Raw genomic sequence first — 17608 nt, forward strand, 5'->3', positions numbered from 1 at the left:
GGAAGCTGTGTGCCATATGGCTGGCGGGGCACAGCTGGCAGGAGTGCCGGGAAAGGGGAGGCCACAGGCAAAGCTGCACAGCTCCTCCACTCGCTGGGGCACCCCTGAGAGGCCGGCACCCTGGTGCAATGCACCACTAAGCCCTATGGGAAAGATGGCTCTGCACCCACCCAGCTACTAGTAATTTTAAAGCTCCCCCCGCCAGCCCACTCTTCAAATTATCTGTTGTTGTTGTTGTTTAGTCATTTAGTTGTGTCCAACTCTTCGTGACCCCATGGACCAGAGCACGCCAGGCACTCCTGTCTTCCACTGCCTCCCGCAGTTTGGTCAGACTCATGTTTGTAGCTTCAAGAACGCTATCTAACCATCTCGTCCTCTGTCGTCCCCTTCTCCTTGTGCCCTTCATCTTTCCCAGCATCAGGGTCTTTTCCAGGGAGTCTTCTCTTCTCATGAGGTGGCCAAAGTATTGAAGCCTCAGATTCACGATCTGTCCTTCCAGTGAGCACTCAGGGCTAATTTCCTTAAGAATGGAGAGGTTTGTTCTCCTTGCAGTCCATGGGACTCTCAAGAGTCTCCTCCAGCACCATAATTCAAAAGCATCAATTCAATCAGCCTTCTTTATGGTCCAGCTCTCACTTCCATACATCACTACTGGGAAAACCATGGCTTTTACTATACGGACCTTTGTTGGCAGGGTGATGTCTCTGCTTTTTAAGATGTTGTCTAGGTTTGCCATAGCCTTTCTCCCAAGGAGCAGGCGTCTTTTAATTTCGTGACTGCTGTCAACATCTGCAGTGATCAAATTATCTATATTCACCTGAATACCTTTACCACTAGGTGGCAGTGCATGCTCATTTGCAATAAGAGTGGCAGATGAAGGTAATTTTTTTGAACCCAAATAGTTATGGCGGATGCAGGATTGTCGGGGCAAATTGCATGTCACGTAGCAGGGGTGTGCAAGAAAGGCCAGGCAGTCCTTTCTCTTGCAACAGTTCTGTTGGGAGTGGAACATTTGCATTAAAGTAAGGGCAGGGAAATGAGAGAGTGCTTAACCCTTTGCCTGCCATTGGAACTTAGAATCATAGAACAGAATCATAGAATCATAGAATCATAGAGTTGGAAGAGACCACAAGGGCCATCGAGTCCAACCCCCTGCCAAGCAGGAAACACCATCAGAACACTCCTGACATACGGTTGTCAAGCCTCTGCTTAAAGACCTCCAAAGAAGGAGACTCCACCACACTCCTTGGCAGCAAATTCCACTGTCGAACTTAAGTGCCTGCTGCATCATACTGAAGGGATATTCAGTCCAGAGCAGGGCCGGATTTAGGTTTGATGAGGCCCTAGGCTACTGAAGGTAATGGGGCCCTTTGTATGTCCAGCTGTCCATTGTCAACAACAAATTGTCACTGTTTTTTTGTGGTCTGTGCCTTAGTTTCTGAAGGCCTGCCTAAACAGGAAATAGCAGGAAATAGCAAAGAGGGAGCCAGTCTAACGTCTCTTGGGAGAGAATTCCACAATATGGGAGCTGCCACAGAAAAGGCTTCCTATGGCGTCACCTTGGCTCTGATGTCAACAGGCCTGAGAGAAGTTGCTCCCATGAGGGTCTTAGCACCCAGGCAGGTTTGTATAAGGAGATATGATATCTCAGGTAGCCTGGGCCCAAGTCACATATTATACAAATAAAGGAATGAATGAATAAAGGCTTGCCTGCCCCACAACTCACTGAAAACTCTGTTGAATAGTTCCTCTCTTCGGCTGTGCTACGATTTCTTAAGGCGGCTGTGATGGACCCCTCGCCGCCAACAAGGCTGAGTTTGCCTTCTGATCGCCAGAGAAAACCTCCCTTGTTTAGCTGGTGCTTCCCAAAGATTGCAATTGCCTAGGAAAACAGAGTGGGTGGAATTACCAGAGACAGAGCAAAGTAAAGGGCGGCGGCGGGGGGGGGGGGAGAATAGGCATGTGTCACGGTGGGTAAGAATGATATGTCTTTGATACTGCTTCCAAGTCTTGACAGGCAGGGTGCCCCCAAAGAGGAAATGCACCCTGCAAAAGGTTTGCATAAAAATTGCATATGGTAATTGTTATGTATAGATGCCAGTTTCGAAATAATGACTATAGCTGGAATGGAACATGAGAAAAGCCCTGTTGGATCAGGCCAAAGACCCATCTAGTCCAGCATTCTGTTCTCACAGGGGCCAACTAGAGGCCTGTCATAAGAATTTTAAGGTCTCAAATACAGAATAAACATTCATAAATACACACATATCTAAATATATGAACCATGTGCCTGAAATAGTATGGGAGAGCAATCCTGAAGCCATTTTGATTCTCCCAGTGACCTCAAATATTCCTCTGAAGTAAGGGAGGCAAATGGAAAAAGCCTTCCCACTGTCTTTTTGCTTGCAAATCCTGTCTTAAGGGCGTATTTGTGTATGAATACAGTGAGCCTGTAACCTGGACTCAGGAATTAAAGTGTTAATGATCACAAAAGAATGGCCAGACTGCCCAGGTAATGCAATCAGTGACCATTATTAGGTATCCTGGCAGGCAGGATTTCTGCTGTAGACTGCCTCCTTCTGGGATGTATGTATGATGTTTTTGGGGGGAGTCTTGGGCTACAGGGTGGGCAATTTCAAAAGTCTATTTAAGGGCTTGCGCACCATTGTTCAGGGTTCTCCTCCCTCCTGCATGTGGTGAGTGGGCACTCTGTTGCAACAGTTCCTTTAATAAAGATCAGGCTTACTAGCTGCTTTGCTTCTCAATACAGTGGTACCTTGGGTTAAGTACTTAATTCGTTCCGGAGGTCCGTTCTTAACCCGAAACTGTTCTTAACCTGAAGCTCCACTTTAGCTAATGGGGCCTCCCGCTGCCGCCGCACCACCGGAGCATGATTTCTGTTCTCATCCTGAAGCAAAGTTCTTAACCCGAGGTACTATTTCTGGGTTAGCGGAGTCCGTAACCTGAAGCATCTGTAACCTGAAGCCTATGTAACCCGAGGTACCACTGTATACTGTATTTTTCGCTCTATAAGACACACTTTTCCCCTCCTAAAAAGTAGGGGGGAATGTGTGTGCATCTTATGGAACGAATGCAGGCTGTGCAGCTTTCGCTGAAGCCAGGAGAGCAAGAGGGATCAGTGCCCACCGATCCCTCTTGCTCTCCTGGCTTCGGGGATAGCTGCCCGAAGCCTCCTGAGCACTGCAGGAGCGCTCCCGCTGTGCTCCGGAGGCTTCGTGTTGCTTTCGCTGAAGCCAGGAGAGGAAGAGGGATCGATCCCTCTTGCTTTCCTGGCTTTGCTTCGCTGGAGAGCCGCTGCTCAGCTTTCCCTCTCTACGTAGTGCCCCTTCAGCAAAGTGGGAGGAGAAATGGAGCCCCTTCCATTTCTCCTCCCACTTTGCTGAAGAGGCGCAGAGCAGAGAGGGAGATAACTTTTTTTTCTTGTTCTCCTCCTCTAAAACTAGGGTCGGGTGCGTCTTATAGAGCGAAAAATACGGTACTCTGGCTGGCCTCTTGTTTTCTCCTACTGATAGGGAAACCACTTAAGGACTCTCTACGGGCTCTGGAATACCCCATAAGCAAAAGGGGGCAGTTTTTCTTTTAACAGGCCTATAGGGAGCCCGCAAGAAGGACTTCTGTGCAGTTGCACTTTTTCCCTACTTGCATTTCCCAGGAACTGGTAGTCAGAGGGACACTCACTGCCTCCATAAGGGAACACAGAGACACAATGATTCCCATTGTAGGTTGTAGTTACTCATGCGTAAACTGTCCCCGTTTGGGAGCTTAACTGCCTGGGTTAAACCGTCTTGACTGCACAGCCCATCTCACCGTGGCTGTCTCAGTCGCTAGCAGAATCTGTCTGTGGGCGTTTCTTAAACCTTTTCCAGCATAAAAGCTGTTTGACACCCAGTCGTCTCCGCCTCTCATTGCGCGGAAGCCTTCTGCGCAGGGAGGGCGTGGGTAGTGGAGGACCAGTGCTCTCCTCACTGACGTCCAGGGAAGAATCCCGGAGCCCTTCCCCCTCCTTCTCCATTTGCTCTCCTGGATCCTGGGTGTTACTCTGATTTCCTTCCCCCTCCACCAAGCTGCACCTCCCCCTGGTGCTCGTACCTTCTCCTGCAGAGTCGGAGAGCCTCTCCTTCTCCTTTTGCTCTGATGTCAGTTTCCTGACAAGTGGGGAAGACAGAGACCTGGTGCAGCGTGTCGCTGCTTGCTCAGCCAGCTACTGACCCAGTGTGCGTGTTTGATGGGCAACTTCAAGACCCTCCTGCCCTCCCTTCTTAGGGAGATAGCTCAGTTGGTAGAGCATGAGGCTTTTATTCTCAAGGTCCTGGGTTTGAGCCCCGTGCTGTGCAAAAGATTCCTTCCCTGCGGAGGGTTGGTTTAGATAACTCTTGTGGGTCCCTTCCAACTCTACGATTCTGGGATTATTTATCTTTTAAGCCAGACTCAGACCTGACTGCCCCTCTAATAACATAGGATGCTTTCAGACTGAGTGAGGGCTGTTCTCTGCAAAGCAGAGGCATGAACATGTCAGTGAAGTCCTATGCATGTTTGTTCAGAAGGAAGCCCCGTTCATTTCAGTGGGGCTTCATTCTGAGTAGGCAGGCATAGGCTTACCCTGTTTGTATTTGAGAGCAACGGCAACCCATCACTTACCTCTGGGATATCGCAGGTTCTGAGGCTCGCAAAATGACGAAGCCAAGCTGAGTAGTCGGTTTCAATTTCCCCCAAGATATGCTGACTGGAACATGGAGTCGAAAAGATGTTTTCCAAAATGGCTTCCACCTGAATTTTATCCAGGTGCAATGACTTCCTTTTCTGCATTGTTTTAAAAATGGAAAATAGAACAGGAGCTCAAAACGTGCCTGCATTTCTGATGTCTGCAGTCACTGATGAGTACGACTCACAAGTTGTTTAATAATGGCTCCTAAGGGTGCTCCCAGATTGTCACTGTTTTGGGGTGAGATTCAGTCACATCCCAGCCAATTCAGGCAGATCCGCACCACACATAATATAATAATAATAATTAATAATAATTTATTATTTATACCCCGCCCATCTGGCTGAGTTTCCCCAGCCTCTCTGGGCGGCTCCCAATCGAGTGTTAAAAACAATGCAGCATTAAATATTAAAAACTTCCCAAAGAATCCTGGGAGCTGTAGTTTGTTGAGGGTGCTGAGAATTGTAGCTCTGTGAGGGGGAAGCTCCAGCTCCCAGGATTATTTGGCGGAAGCCATGGGCACAAGCCTACAGATCTTATGGAAAACATTCAGCACCATCAGCAACAAGAATAAATATAAATAAATAGCTAGCAGAAAAGGCTCAAGGGCCATGAAATATGTCAAAAAGCAAATCCTGCCCTACCCCAGGCTTGTTCATGAAAGCAATTTTCTCCAAGTGATGTAACAACAACAACAATTTATTTATACCCCACCCATCTGGGCAGCTCCCAACAAAATATTAAAAACACAATAAAATCAAACATTAAAAACTTCCCTAAACAGAGTTGCCTTCAGATGTCTTCTAAAAGTCAGATAGTTGTTTATTTCCTTGACATCTGATGGGAGGGCATTCCAGAGGGCAGGCGCCACTACCAAGAAGGCCCTCTGCCTGGTTCCCTGTAACCTCACTTCTCGCAGTGAGGGAATGGCCAGAAGGCCCTCGGAGCTGAACCTCAGTGTCTGGGCTGAACGATGAGGGTGGAGACGCTCCTTCAGATATACTGGGCCGAGGCCGTTTAGGACTTTAAAGCATTGAATTGTGCTCAGGAATGTACTGGGAGTCAATGTAGGTCTTTCAGGACCGGTGTTATATGGTTTTGGCGGCCACTCCCAGTCAGCAGTCTAGCTGCTGCATTCTGGATTAATTGTAGTTTCCTAGTCACCTTCAAAGGTAGTCCCACGTAGAGCGCATTGCAGTAATCCAAGAGGGAGATATCTAGAGCAGTGTTTCCCCACCTTTTTTGGGCAACGGCACACCTGTTTAATCAAAAAAATCTCGCGGCACACCACCATTACTGCCCCGTGACGTCAGCGCGCAGCGTCACACCGGGAGGGACGCACGAAAGTGAAAGTTTTCACTTTTTCCCCCTCCCCCTTGCCGGGGAACCTCCAAGCTTTGGGGGTGGGGGTGGGGAGGCAGCAGAGCGAGGGACTGAGGGACGGCGGCAGCTGAGGCGGCGGCGGCTGTTGTGGTGGTGGCGGCGATAGCGGGCGGAGGAGGGGGCGGCGGCGGGAGTTGCTGCTGCTGTTGTTGCTGCTGCTGCCCGGACATGCCGGCCTCCTCCTCCTCCGCTGTCTCGCGCTCCTCCATTTGCACGCGCTGCCCCGCCGCTCGGCACCACCACCGCGGAGCCACCCCCGGCTCGACGTGGATCCTCGCCGCCGCCGCCTCTCACCGCCCGACTCGCCCGCCTCCCTCCCACGGCACACCAGCCGATGTCTCACGGCACACTAGTGTGCCGCGGAACACCGGTTGGGAAACACTGATCTAGAGCATGCACCACTCTGGCAAGACAGTCTACGGCAGGGAGGGTCTCAGCCTGCGTACCAGAAGGAGCGGGCACACAGCTGCCCTGGACACAGAATTGACCTGCACCTCCATGGACAGCTGTGAGTCCAAAATGATTCTCAGGCTGTGCACCTGGTCCTTCAGGGGCACAGTTACCCCATTCAGGACCAGGGAGTCCTCCACACCTGCCCACCTCCTGTCCCCCCAAAACCAGTACTCAGTTTCATGCAACAGAATAATGAAGATTCCACCTCGTATGTCAGATTCTGCACAATTTTTCTGCCATCCCACTTCAGGTCCAAGTGCTGACTCAACAAGGCCGCCGTCTGCTCGAGGGACCCGCAGGCCTGGAGACTTGCAAGGCTTAGAACATTCTGAAGCTGCAGAAATTATGAATGAGAAACATTGGTTATTACTTTGGAGAAGATGTGTGGTTCAGGGGCAGGGCATCTGTTTGCCTGCAGAAGATCCCAGGTTCAATCCTCGGCCCCTGCAGGTGGCACTGAGAGATACGTCCCTGAAACTCTGGAGAGCTGCTGCCAGTCAGTGCAGACAACATTGAGTTAGATGAACCAATGGTGAACTGAGGTATAAGGCAGCTTCCAATGCTCTATGTTATGTACTGAAGTTCTCACCCTAGGTCAGCAGGGGGATACTGTAGATAGTTATGCAAATAAGGGATCGAAAGTGACATTCAGTGATTGGATAGTTTTAGAAAGTTGTTACAGTAACGTTGTACTGGAGCAGGCTGACTGAACCCTTCAGTTCAGTTCTGTTCTGGCCTGTGAATAAACAAGAGCTGTTTGAAGAATCGCTGTGTCGTCTGATATGTTCACCCACAACTTAACACTCTATGTTCACTTTGGGTGGCATAGCTGCAGTGATGCAATGCGGTCTTTTATATAGCAAAAAATAAAAATAAAAATGCACATACTGCTTTCTAGAACAAAGGACCTCTAAGCGGTTTCTCACAGACGACCTAAAATATTAATTGAAAATGCCAATAAAAACATTTGTACCTGGCTAGAGGAAGCTGTGATACAAGCATCCCAAAGAGTGGTGTTGGTCTGGGACTTGTCTCCGAATGTAAATTTCAAGTGGGCGGGTTGCCCATCGTCCCAAGCCAGCCACACCTAAAGTCAGAAAAAGAAATGCTGAACTAAGTTTCAGACAGAGCAGCATGGCAAGAGCAATATTCACTTGAAAGGGGGGAAAGCACACCCTAGGGTTATGAGCCCCTAAGGGACAAAGTGATTAGCATTTAGAGCAGGGGCCAGCAACCTTTTTCAGCCGTGGGTCGGTCCACCGTCCCTCAGACCATGTGGTGGGCTGGACTATATTTTTTTTTTGGGGGGGGGGGAATGAATGAATTCCTATGCTCCACAAATAACCCAGAGATACATTTTAAATAAAAGGACACATTCTACTCATGTAAAAACACGCTGATTCCCAGACCATCCGTGGGCCGGTCCATTGCCTACCCCTGATTTAGAGAAATGGATCTCCTGGAAAACAGCAGGATAGAAAGACAGGCTGTGTTCATATGATCATACCCAGGTATGAACAAGCTTCTTTTCCTTGCAAATACCGTATTTTTCGCTCTATAACGCACCAGACCATAAGACACACCTAGTTTTTGGAGGAGGAAAACAAGAAAAAAATATTCTGAATTACAGAAGCCAGAACAACAAGAGGGATTGCTGCACAGCAAAAGCAGCGATCCCTCTTGCTGTTCTGGCTTCTGGGATAGCTGTGCAGCCTGCATTCACTCCATAAGACGCACACACATTTCCCCTTACTTTTTAGGAGAGAAAAAGTGAGTCTTATAGAGCACAAAATATGGTAACTTCTCTTTGCACAAGTGGGGAAAACAAGCCAGGAAGCCATAACTAACTATACCTTTCCATTACGTGGGAAACTATGGTTAGCAGCTTCCAAACAAGCCCAGGATATGGAAACCATGGTTTAAAGTTAAGTGTAATGCATGTGCCAGCCCTTGTCGCAGGGATGGGAACCTGTGAAACCTGTCTATCCAAGCCAGCATGGCTAATAGTCAGGAATTATGGGAGTTGTGATTCAGCAAGATTCAGAGGGCCACATGTTCCCCATCCCCGCTTTACACAACCCAGTTCAATTGGGGGGGGGGGAATTCCATACATTATCAGGCGCACAGAGCTGCGTTCTGATATCCAGTTTCCAGAACAGGACTTATTTTCGGATAGTTATCTATAGGATTGCACCGTTAATTGCTTTGTGTGATCCATCCGGTCAATTTACCTGCTGGTTGTAGGCACCTCTTCTGCTTTCGGTGAGAGATCTAACCTCCATGTGATTGATGGTGAAGTTAAAAGGGTGAGCCACAGCAGCGTAGTAATAGACACGCTCTTTTCCAAACTTGAGAGAAGAAGATACAGAGACCTGTTGCTGTAATCAAAAACAGAGGTTAAACAAGTGGTGGCAATAGCAATCTCTCCTATTATTGTTGTTATATTTAATTATATTGTTTATTGTTTATTGTTTATTATTGGTTATATTATTAAATATAATAGTATACCACCCTCACAGGGTGATTTGCAACATAAAACACAAAATGTCTAGATTTACATACAAATGGAAAAGATAACAAATTTTGTATTGTTGAAGTTTTGGGAGGTTTAGACAGGAGAAGGGCTTATGAGGCCAGAAAGGCTGTTTAAAGCTATATCATGGAAACAGCAGGATATTACTAAGCCTTGTTCCGCCCCTTAACCAAAGGGAAGGAGCCAGGTATGTGTGCAAAGGAACTATGATCATGTCCCTTGTCTGCTGGATGGAGAAGAGAGAGGGGTGCAAGAATCTGTGGAGAAGCTGCTCTATTGTACAAGGGGCAATATTTATACATTCCTTGCTCTGTCTATTTTTGCTTCTGGCCCCACTCACCAACAGCATGTGGCCCCCAGAAGGTTGTCTAGACAGCTAGGTGGCCCTCAGGTTGGAAAATGTTCCTCAACCCTGTTTTAACTGGTGATATTGGAGAATGAGCATGGGAGATCTTCTCGATGAGAAACCTGCATTCTGTGTTTCCATGTTGTCTGAACTTGGCATGTTGGTGGCCATAACTGAGGAGGCAATAGCTTTCCAGAGCAGGGTCTAAGGGAGTAGCGCTGCATGAATGGAAAAGCTGACTCTCATTTCTGTTACCTTTTCCTTTGCGTCCCAACCAATGATGACGTTGTCTCTGCGGCTACGTCCAGAGTGCTCCACATGCAAGCGGAGTGTGGAGCGCTGAGGAAAAGGGACCGAGAGAGGATGGCAGATCTCCACTGAAATGGAAAACAAGCCACGTTTCCTATTAGACACGACATCCAGTGCTTGGAACAAACCAGTTGGATTTAAGGAAGTTCAAAAATCTCCGAACCGCACCTTAAAGCAGTCCCTATAATGGCCAGGTGAACTGAATGTGAATTAAGTTCATCTGGGGGTAGAACTTTGAATGACTTCCACATCATCTTCATACTCTTACCTGTCCAGGAAACACATGATGGGAAAGTTGAACATCCACAGTATGGTTTCAACTAGGGCCAGGACCTTTTTAGCACTGGCCCCGACGTGGTGGAACACTCTGTTACAAGAGACTAGGGCCCTGCAGGACTTGACATCTTTCCGCAGGGCCTGCAAGACAGAGTTGTTCTGCCTGGCCTTTGGTTTGGATTCGGTCTGACTCTTATGTTTCCCTCCCCTTGTGGTCTTGATTTATCAGCTACTTTAAAATGAGGCTGCATTTTAAATTGCATTTTAACCTGTATTTTAAAATTGTTTCTTTTCTTTTCTTTTCTCCCCCCCTTTCCGCCCATTATGTTTTTACTGTGATTTTATTGGTGTTAGCCGCCCTGAGCCCGGCTGGTGGGATATAAATAACATTTATTATTATTATTATTACTACTACTACCCTTTGAATGAGGCCAATGATGCTGGATTTGAAAAGGTCTCTCTGAACATGGGCTTTTCTTTCAATTAGGAACGTATCTGGAGATGTCGGGTATTGAACCTGGGACCATTTGGGTGCAAGGCAGATGCTCTACCATTGCTATGGCCCCCTGCCCTAGAACAGAGCAAGTCACTTGACTTTCCCATCTTTCTTTCTCTTCACCTGCAACCTGGATACTTCCCCTCCCCCCATAATAGATTTTTATTAAAGTCTGAATATATATATATATATACACGGTATATACAAAGTTTAATATCAAATACCCAATATCTTTTTAGATTATCAAAGATAAAAAACCTAATCTAAACGAAAACAAAAACTGAAAAGGGGAGAAGACAAAAGGAAGGAAAGAGAAAAGCGAAAAGAGAACTTTTGATTCCTCTTCTGTCAGCTATAGGTAGAAAATGATTCAAAACATCCACTCTGAGGTAACACCCAACTATTTTACTTTCTAAAAAGCAATATTTTCTTCAGTCCTCAAACCCAGATATCACAAGGTCTTTTTCTTTTTCATGCAAAAAGTCCATAAAGAGTTTCTAATCTTTACTAAATATCAACAATGATTTTTCTGTAATTAAACATGTCAACTTTGCCGTCTCATCTAACCCCAATGATTTTAACCACCCTTCCACCTGGATACTTTTAACAGGAGATGGCAGAGACTGAACCTTGGAAGCTCTGCTTAAACCGAGTCCTCTCCCACTGAGCTTTGGCCATTTCCGTTCTATCACTGCTTGCCCCAGAGTTTTATAGAAACCTACCCTGCACTTCATGACCTCCATATATCTTTGGGAAGACCCCAGTGTAGCTGCCTGCGAGTTTTGCTTCTTTGCCATCCCATAATGCAACACATCTCAAAGCTTGGGTTCTCTTGCTTTTTTGGTAAGCTGTTGTGAGAACAAGTTGCCTTGGAACGATTGCTAACTGAAATAAAAAAAGGAGAGAGGTGCAACATCCTTTGTTATGCCAAGACTCCTGAATTGTACACCCAGAAACCTCAAAGCGGCTATTCGCCACCTCCTCATTGCCTTGTTTGCATGGATTAAAATACATGTTAAAAAGTGGTCCCACCAACCTGGGGTACACTGTGCATCAATTCAAGGACTTGTGTGTGGTTCCTCCCAGTAAATGCTAACTTTGTCAAAACAAGGAAATCCTTGTTTTCCATCTGGATGGAAATTTTGCCTTCTGCTTCTTTGGTAGAATAATTTATCTAAAGGAATTAAAGAGGATTGTTAAACAACAACAGCAAAAGACTTTGCCCTCCCCTCAATGTATTTCTTCACCAGAGGCGATTTTAGGGCAGTGCGACCAGTTCCCCTTCATTGGGTGCTGAGCTGGGGGTGGCGGCACTGCAGGGCCCTTCAATTATGACATAGTACATCACCTTGCCAACAAAGGTCCGTATAGTTAAAGCTATGGTTTTCCCTGTAGTGATGTATGGAAGTGAGAGCTGGACCATAAAGAAGGCTGATTGCTGAAGAATTGATGCTTCTGAATTATGGTGCTGGAGGAGACTCTTGAGAGTCCCATGGACTGCAAGAAGATCAAATCTATCCATTCTTAAGGAAATCAGCCCTGAGTGCTCACTGGAAGGACAGATCCTGAAGCTGAGGCTTCAATACTTTGGCCACCTCATGAGAAGAGAAGACTCCGTGGAAAAGACCCTGATGTTGGGAAAGATGGAGGGCACAAGGAGAAGGGGACGACAGAGGAAGAGATGGTTGGACAGTGTTCTCGAAGCTACCAGCATGAGTCTGACCAAACTGCAGGAGGCAGTGGAAGACAGGAGTGCCTGTCGTGCTCTGGTCCATGGGGTCACGAAGAGTTGGACACGACTAAATGACTAAACAACAACACAAGTGCAAAACGGAAGGCGAGAGACGGATGGGAGGTTGTTGAATTTTGGCCTCAGACAGGGCACTGCTGAAATTTGGAAAACCAAAGTCTTTCACACACACCCTTTGCTGCCACGCACAGGTCCCCAGGAGATCCCCAATCCTTTCTTTCATTTTCCTTTATAGCAGGTACAGGACAGCATCATCTGTTATGTGATCAGGCCCTGGCCATCACTCTGAGAACTTAAAGACAAGCCAATGGCCCATCTAGTCTAGCATCCTTTTCTCAAAGCTGCTGACCAGATGCCTGTGGGAAGCCTGCAAGTTTTACCTGAGAGCAGCACCACTCTGCCCACCTGCAGGTCCCCACAACCAGCAATCAGAGGCATAATGCCCCTGACAGTGGCAGCAGAACGTATTCAGCATGGCTAATGTCATCCTTCTCTAATCCTCGTTTATCCAAGCTGGAGGCTATCACTGCCTTCTCTGAGAGTGCGTTCCTTAGTTTGGACCCTGTGTTATGCAAAGGACTTTCTCTTGCCTGACCTGAATCTTCACACATTTAGCTTCATTGGATGCCCAAAAGTTCTAGTGTTTTGAGGGAGGGAGAATATTTTTTTTTACCTATCCCCTGTCTCCATACCATTCATAATTGTATAAACTTCTATCATGTTGCCTTTTCTCTAAACTAGAATGTCGCAAATTCTGAAACCTTTCTTCACAGGGCAGTAGTTCAATCGTCTTGGTCATTTTGGCTGCCTGTTTCTGAACCTTGTCCAACTCTGTAATATTGAGGTGAGGCAACACAGCATTCCAAATGTGATCACACCATAGTTTTGAATTAACAGTGTGGTGATATCAGCAGGTTTCCTCTCCCCCAATTCCTTTCCTAATGTAAGTTGCAGTAAGATGCAGTTAGCAAAATCTGTGGCCGACGAGACTTAACTGGAACAATTTACCTTTGAGGAAACTTCAGCCGTGCTGGGGAAATACTGAAGGAGAAATGGCAGGTTCTGGAGACATCTGATATGCAATTCTTCACTGGAGGAGAAAGAGAGAGAATCTTCTATCAAATGTGCTAAGGCAGAGCTTTCCAAACTGTGTGTTGCGACACTTTAGGGTGTCGGCTGCAGTGTGCAGGTGTGTTGTGGAATTGCTCCCCACACTCCTCCCTAGACTGGAAAAGGGTTAGTATAAACCAGGGGTCAGCAAACTTTTTCAGCAGGGGGCCGGTCCACTGTCCCTCAGACCTTGTGGTGGGCCAGACTATATTTGGAAAAAATATATGAACTAATTCCTACGCCCCACAAATAACCCAGAGATGCATTTTAAATAAAAGGACACATTCCACTCATGTAAAAACATGTTGATTCCCGGACCGTCTGCAGGCTGGATTTAGAAGGCGATTGGGCTGGATCCGGCCCCTGGGCCTTAGTTTGCCTACCCATGGTTTAACCTCTGGTTTGCTAGTAAAACTGAATTACTGTGTCGCGCAAAATGATGTCTTTCTAAAATGTGTGTCACCAACATGAAAAGTTTGGAAAGCTCTGTGTTAAGGGATTAGCTATCCCCTCTGAAGGTGCTTTTTGGCTGTCACCACAACCAGGTGGGATTCAACCAGCAAATTCAGGGTTTGCAAATACAGCTGGCTTGGTGCTATTGTGCAACAAACCTGCTGCTCCCACCTTATCCTTGTGTGATAAGGAAAGTACGGAAAATACACTGGAAAGTATGGGATAACACTTGCTCAATGCAACATCGTCTAACCTCTCCACAAACTAATCCAAATGAATGCTTAATAAATAACAGACATCATCTAACCTCTCTATCTCAGTAAGTGCCAGCAACCCACCATTTTGGGAAGTCAAAGAACGGTGGACTTCATTGGATTATAGCCAACGCTAGTCCAACTCAAAATACACCCACAGGAGCAACCAAAGTCCATTAATTTCAGTGGTCCTACTCTGAGTAAAACGCCAAGGCCAACCTCTTCTTACCTTTGCAACTTATTTCTAGCCCTGAAAACAAAGAAGAGATTCAGATTTGGGTCACAAGCCAGCTTCAGGGATGCTTCTGTCTTGTTTTCAGACAGGATATTGAGGAGCGTCAGCTGAAGGAATAAGCAGGAGAAGAGAAAAGACAACATGTGGATGTGTTCACATGGAATCTAACAGAAGCATTGCAAGGTCTTGTTACTTTTAATGCTCATACCATTTCACACTGATGACTGTTTCAGAAATTCAGCCCGGCCAACATCCTGTGGCACACCCTGAGTAGATGGTGCTCTCTCTCACAAACCTATGATGGCCTGGAGGAAGGGCATCTCAATCCGACATCACAGTGATTTCAGTATTCCAGCTTTCTTTGACCCACCATAATCACAGAAATCAAGCATGTGTGTGCAACTTTCTGGGATGCACAGAACTCCTGTACAGTGGTGCCCCGCAAGACATATGACTTGCAAGATGGAAAACCCGCTAGACGAAAGGGTTTTCCGTTTTGGAGGTGCTTCGCAAAACGAATTTCCTATGGGCTTGCTTCGCAAGACGAAAATGTCTTGCGAGTTCCTGCGGGTTTTTTTCCTCCCCCCCCCCTTTTTCCCAAGTCGCTAAGCTGCTTATCAGCTGATCCTAAGCCGCTAAGCCTCTTATATGCTGATCCGCTAAGCCTCTTATATGCTGATCCGCTAAGCCGCTTAACAGCTGATCCGCTAAACCGCTTATCAGCTGATCCGCTAAGCCCGCTAAGCCGCTAATAGCGCTAATCCGCTAAGCCGCTAATGGGCTTGCTTCGCAAGACAAAAAAACCGCAAGACAAAGAGACTCGCGGAACGGATTCTTTTCGTCTTGCGAGGCACCACTGTATTCCTCACGATGTCCAATTTATGTGACACCATTTAATCCAGATTTATTTTTTAAGCAAACAAACAAACAAACTCTGCTGTCAATGGCCCACTGGCAATATCAAGGCCCCATCTGAAAACACCCTTATTTGATGTTGCTGCTGTAATATTTTAATGTTGTTAGGTTCTTCTTCTTCTTTTTGCTGTTTAGCGTATACTGTTTGTTGTTTTTGTCCGTGGAGTTTTCTTGGCAGAGATACTGGAGTGGCTTGCCGGTTCCCGCTCCAGGTGGGTCACGTTTAGTCAAAACTCTCTACTATGACCTGTCCGTCTTGGGTGGCCCTGCACGGCATAGCTCATAGCTTTTCTGAGTTATTCAAGCCCCTTCGCCACGACAAGGCAGTGATCCATGAAGGAGAAGACAGGAGTGTCTTGCATTCTCTGGTCCATGGGGTCATGAAGAGTCGGACATGACTAAATGACTAAACAACAACAGTATACTGTTTGACTGACTACTTTGAGAATAAGTACCTTAGGTTGGGAGGATAGTTTTTTCCTGAAACCCTTTTTTTTAAAAAAAAACAACCCAAAATAAAACAACAAATTAATTAATTAATTAATTAATTAATTAATTAATTAATTACAATAATTCTATTATTTATACCCTGCCCATGTGATTCCCCAGCCACTCCGGGCAGCTTCCCAGCACATATAAAACACAATGAAACATCAGAAAATAAGAACTTCCCGTTACAGGGGATTGTTTGCTTTATTTCTGGCAAACCACTTAGAGGTTCTGTTTACAGCTGAGCAGTAAATTAATTTTGTTAAATAAATATAAAATACCTTAAGGCTGAAAGGGAGACCATGATGCCTCAGGTAACCTAAGGAATGTTTTACTTCTGCTGTGAGTTCCAAAGGGCCACGCAGTTCAAAGCCAGTGAGGACCTCCACAGTGACAGCCACACTTTCGTTATTAAATAGCCCTTGAAATGCTGCTTTGGCTTTGTTTTCTGAAATACAACAAAATGAAAAATTTCCACCACCATTGTCCAGTGTATGGCTTAAGGCTACACAACGTGCTTCTTTTTTTCGAGAATTTTTAGGGCCCAATGGTTTTTTTAGAACAGGGTGTGGCCCATTGGCTCCACACGTTTCTGCACGCTGCTTTGAAACGGGTACCTGCCAATCACCTGGTGTCACTGTGACCGCAGGTAACTCAAAGGAAAGGATCAGGAGCTTTCTCCAAGCCTTGGTTCCCCCGGTGTTGTTGGACCACAACACCCATCATCCCTCGCCACCGCTCCTGCTGGCTGGGGATGATGGGAGTTGTAGTTCAATAACATCGGGGGAACCAAGGCTGAGAAAGGCTGCAGGACATGGGCAACATTGACTGTACCTAGTTTCTGTAGGAAGAAGGTCAAATTGATTGCTGCGGGGTATCTGGATGTTATCGCCGTCGTAACATTATGCAGACTGCAGCAAAAGGTGTTGCGTTGCTGCTTCACACGGATGGAGTTAGTGGTATAGGTAATAAGCGTTTGTCCACTCACGGTCTGGATCCACCTTTCTTGAGTGGTATTAACTTCAGAGGACATTATCACCTAAGAGAGATACGTGCCTTAGAAGCAACTCAAGAATCATGAAATGTTCAGCTCCAGCAAAGAAAAGGAAGTGTCTGATTAGTGAAATTATCTTTCAATTTAGCTCTGCACTCATAATGCAGTTGTGGACTTATCAGTCCGTTTTACCATATTTTTCCTTGTATAAGATGACCCGTTTTTTTAGAAACCCAAAATTAAGAACTCAGTATTTCTTGAGTTGTTGAACTTTTTTCGACAATCACCCACCAGGCGACGCCACTGCATTCATTATCCATGTATAAGATGACCCCAAATTTTTGCCTGGTTTTTTTTAAGCAAAAACCAACATTATACACAGAAAGATATGGTAAATGAAGAACGGCAAGAATGACCACACATACCTGGACGTTTTCTGGGATATATGAGCGTAGCAACCACGACCATTTGTGATTAAAGTTCCCTGTTAAATTTATCCTCCTTTCAACGGCTTGTATTTGCCCTCTAACAATTATCCAGCATGAACCATACTGAATCTTCACTCTCAGGTTCTTAACATCCACCAGCCCAGCCACAGCCTGTATGGAAAAAAGCATATATGTTATGAAAAGGATGGAGAGTTTTCATTTCCCATTTGATATATAATGAATTGGGGGGAGGGATGTTTAAAATAACTTTTGTAAAACACACACACAACCAGAAGCTTTCTTATTACAAATTGTAGGTACCAACATTCCAAAGGACCAGAAAAGACCATGTATGCGACAACAGCTGCACAGATGTTACTGGCCCAGAGATGGAAAGATGACAAAGTCCCTACCAGAGAGGAATGGCAAACCAAGCTGTTGGACTGTGCTGAAATGGCAAA

General features: G+C 46.2%; 2 protein-coding genes across 2 annotated transcripts in view; one reads left to right on the forward strand and one right to left on the reverse strand.

The window, feature by feature from the left end:
* The window catches only part of MPV17L (MPV17 mitochondrial inner membrane protein like), a 136057-nt gene that overhangs the window by 116155 nt on the left and 2294 nt on the right, over positions 1-17608 (forward strand). The window lies entirely within an intron of this gene.
* LOC308572874 (uncharacterized protein) overlaps positions 1-17608 on the reverse strand; it is a 73528-nt gene that overhangs the window by 13663 nt on the left and 42257 nt on the right. Inside the window, exons 33-45 of the mRNA XM_081169313.1 lie at positions 17145-17318; positions 16560-16764; positions 16007-16173; positions 14316-14428; positions 13278-13359; positions 11556-11693; positions 11242-11404; positions 9694-9815; positions 8791-8937; positions 7533-7646; positions 6765-6893; positions 4660-4821; positions 1727-1882 (exon numbers count right to left, since the gene is read on the reverse strand). Coding sequence (XP_081025439.1) covers positions 1727-1882; positions 4660-4821; positions 6765-6893; positions 7533-7646; positions 8791-8937; positions 9694-9815; positions 11242-11404; positions 11556-11693; positions 13278-13359; positions 14316-14428; positions 16007-16173; positions 16560-16764; positions 17145-17318 — 1872 coding nt within the window. The remainder of the gene's footprint in view (positions 1-1726; positions 1883-4659; positions 4822-6764; positions 6894-7532; positions 7647-8790; positions 8938-9693; positions 9816-11241; positions 11405-11555; positions 11694-13277; positions 13360-14315; positions 14429-16006; positions 16174-16559; positions 16765-17144; positions 17319-17608) is intronic.

This window comes from Podarcis bocagei (genome assembly GCF_964188305.1).
Source record: "Podarcis bocagei genome assembly, chromosome: 14".
Classification (NCBI taxonomy): Eukaryota; Metazoa; Chordata; class Lepidosauria; order Squamata; family Lacertidae; genus Podarcis; species Podarcis bocagei.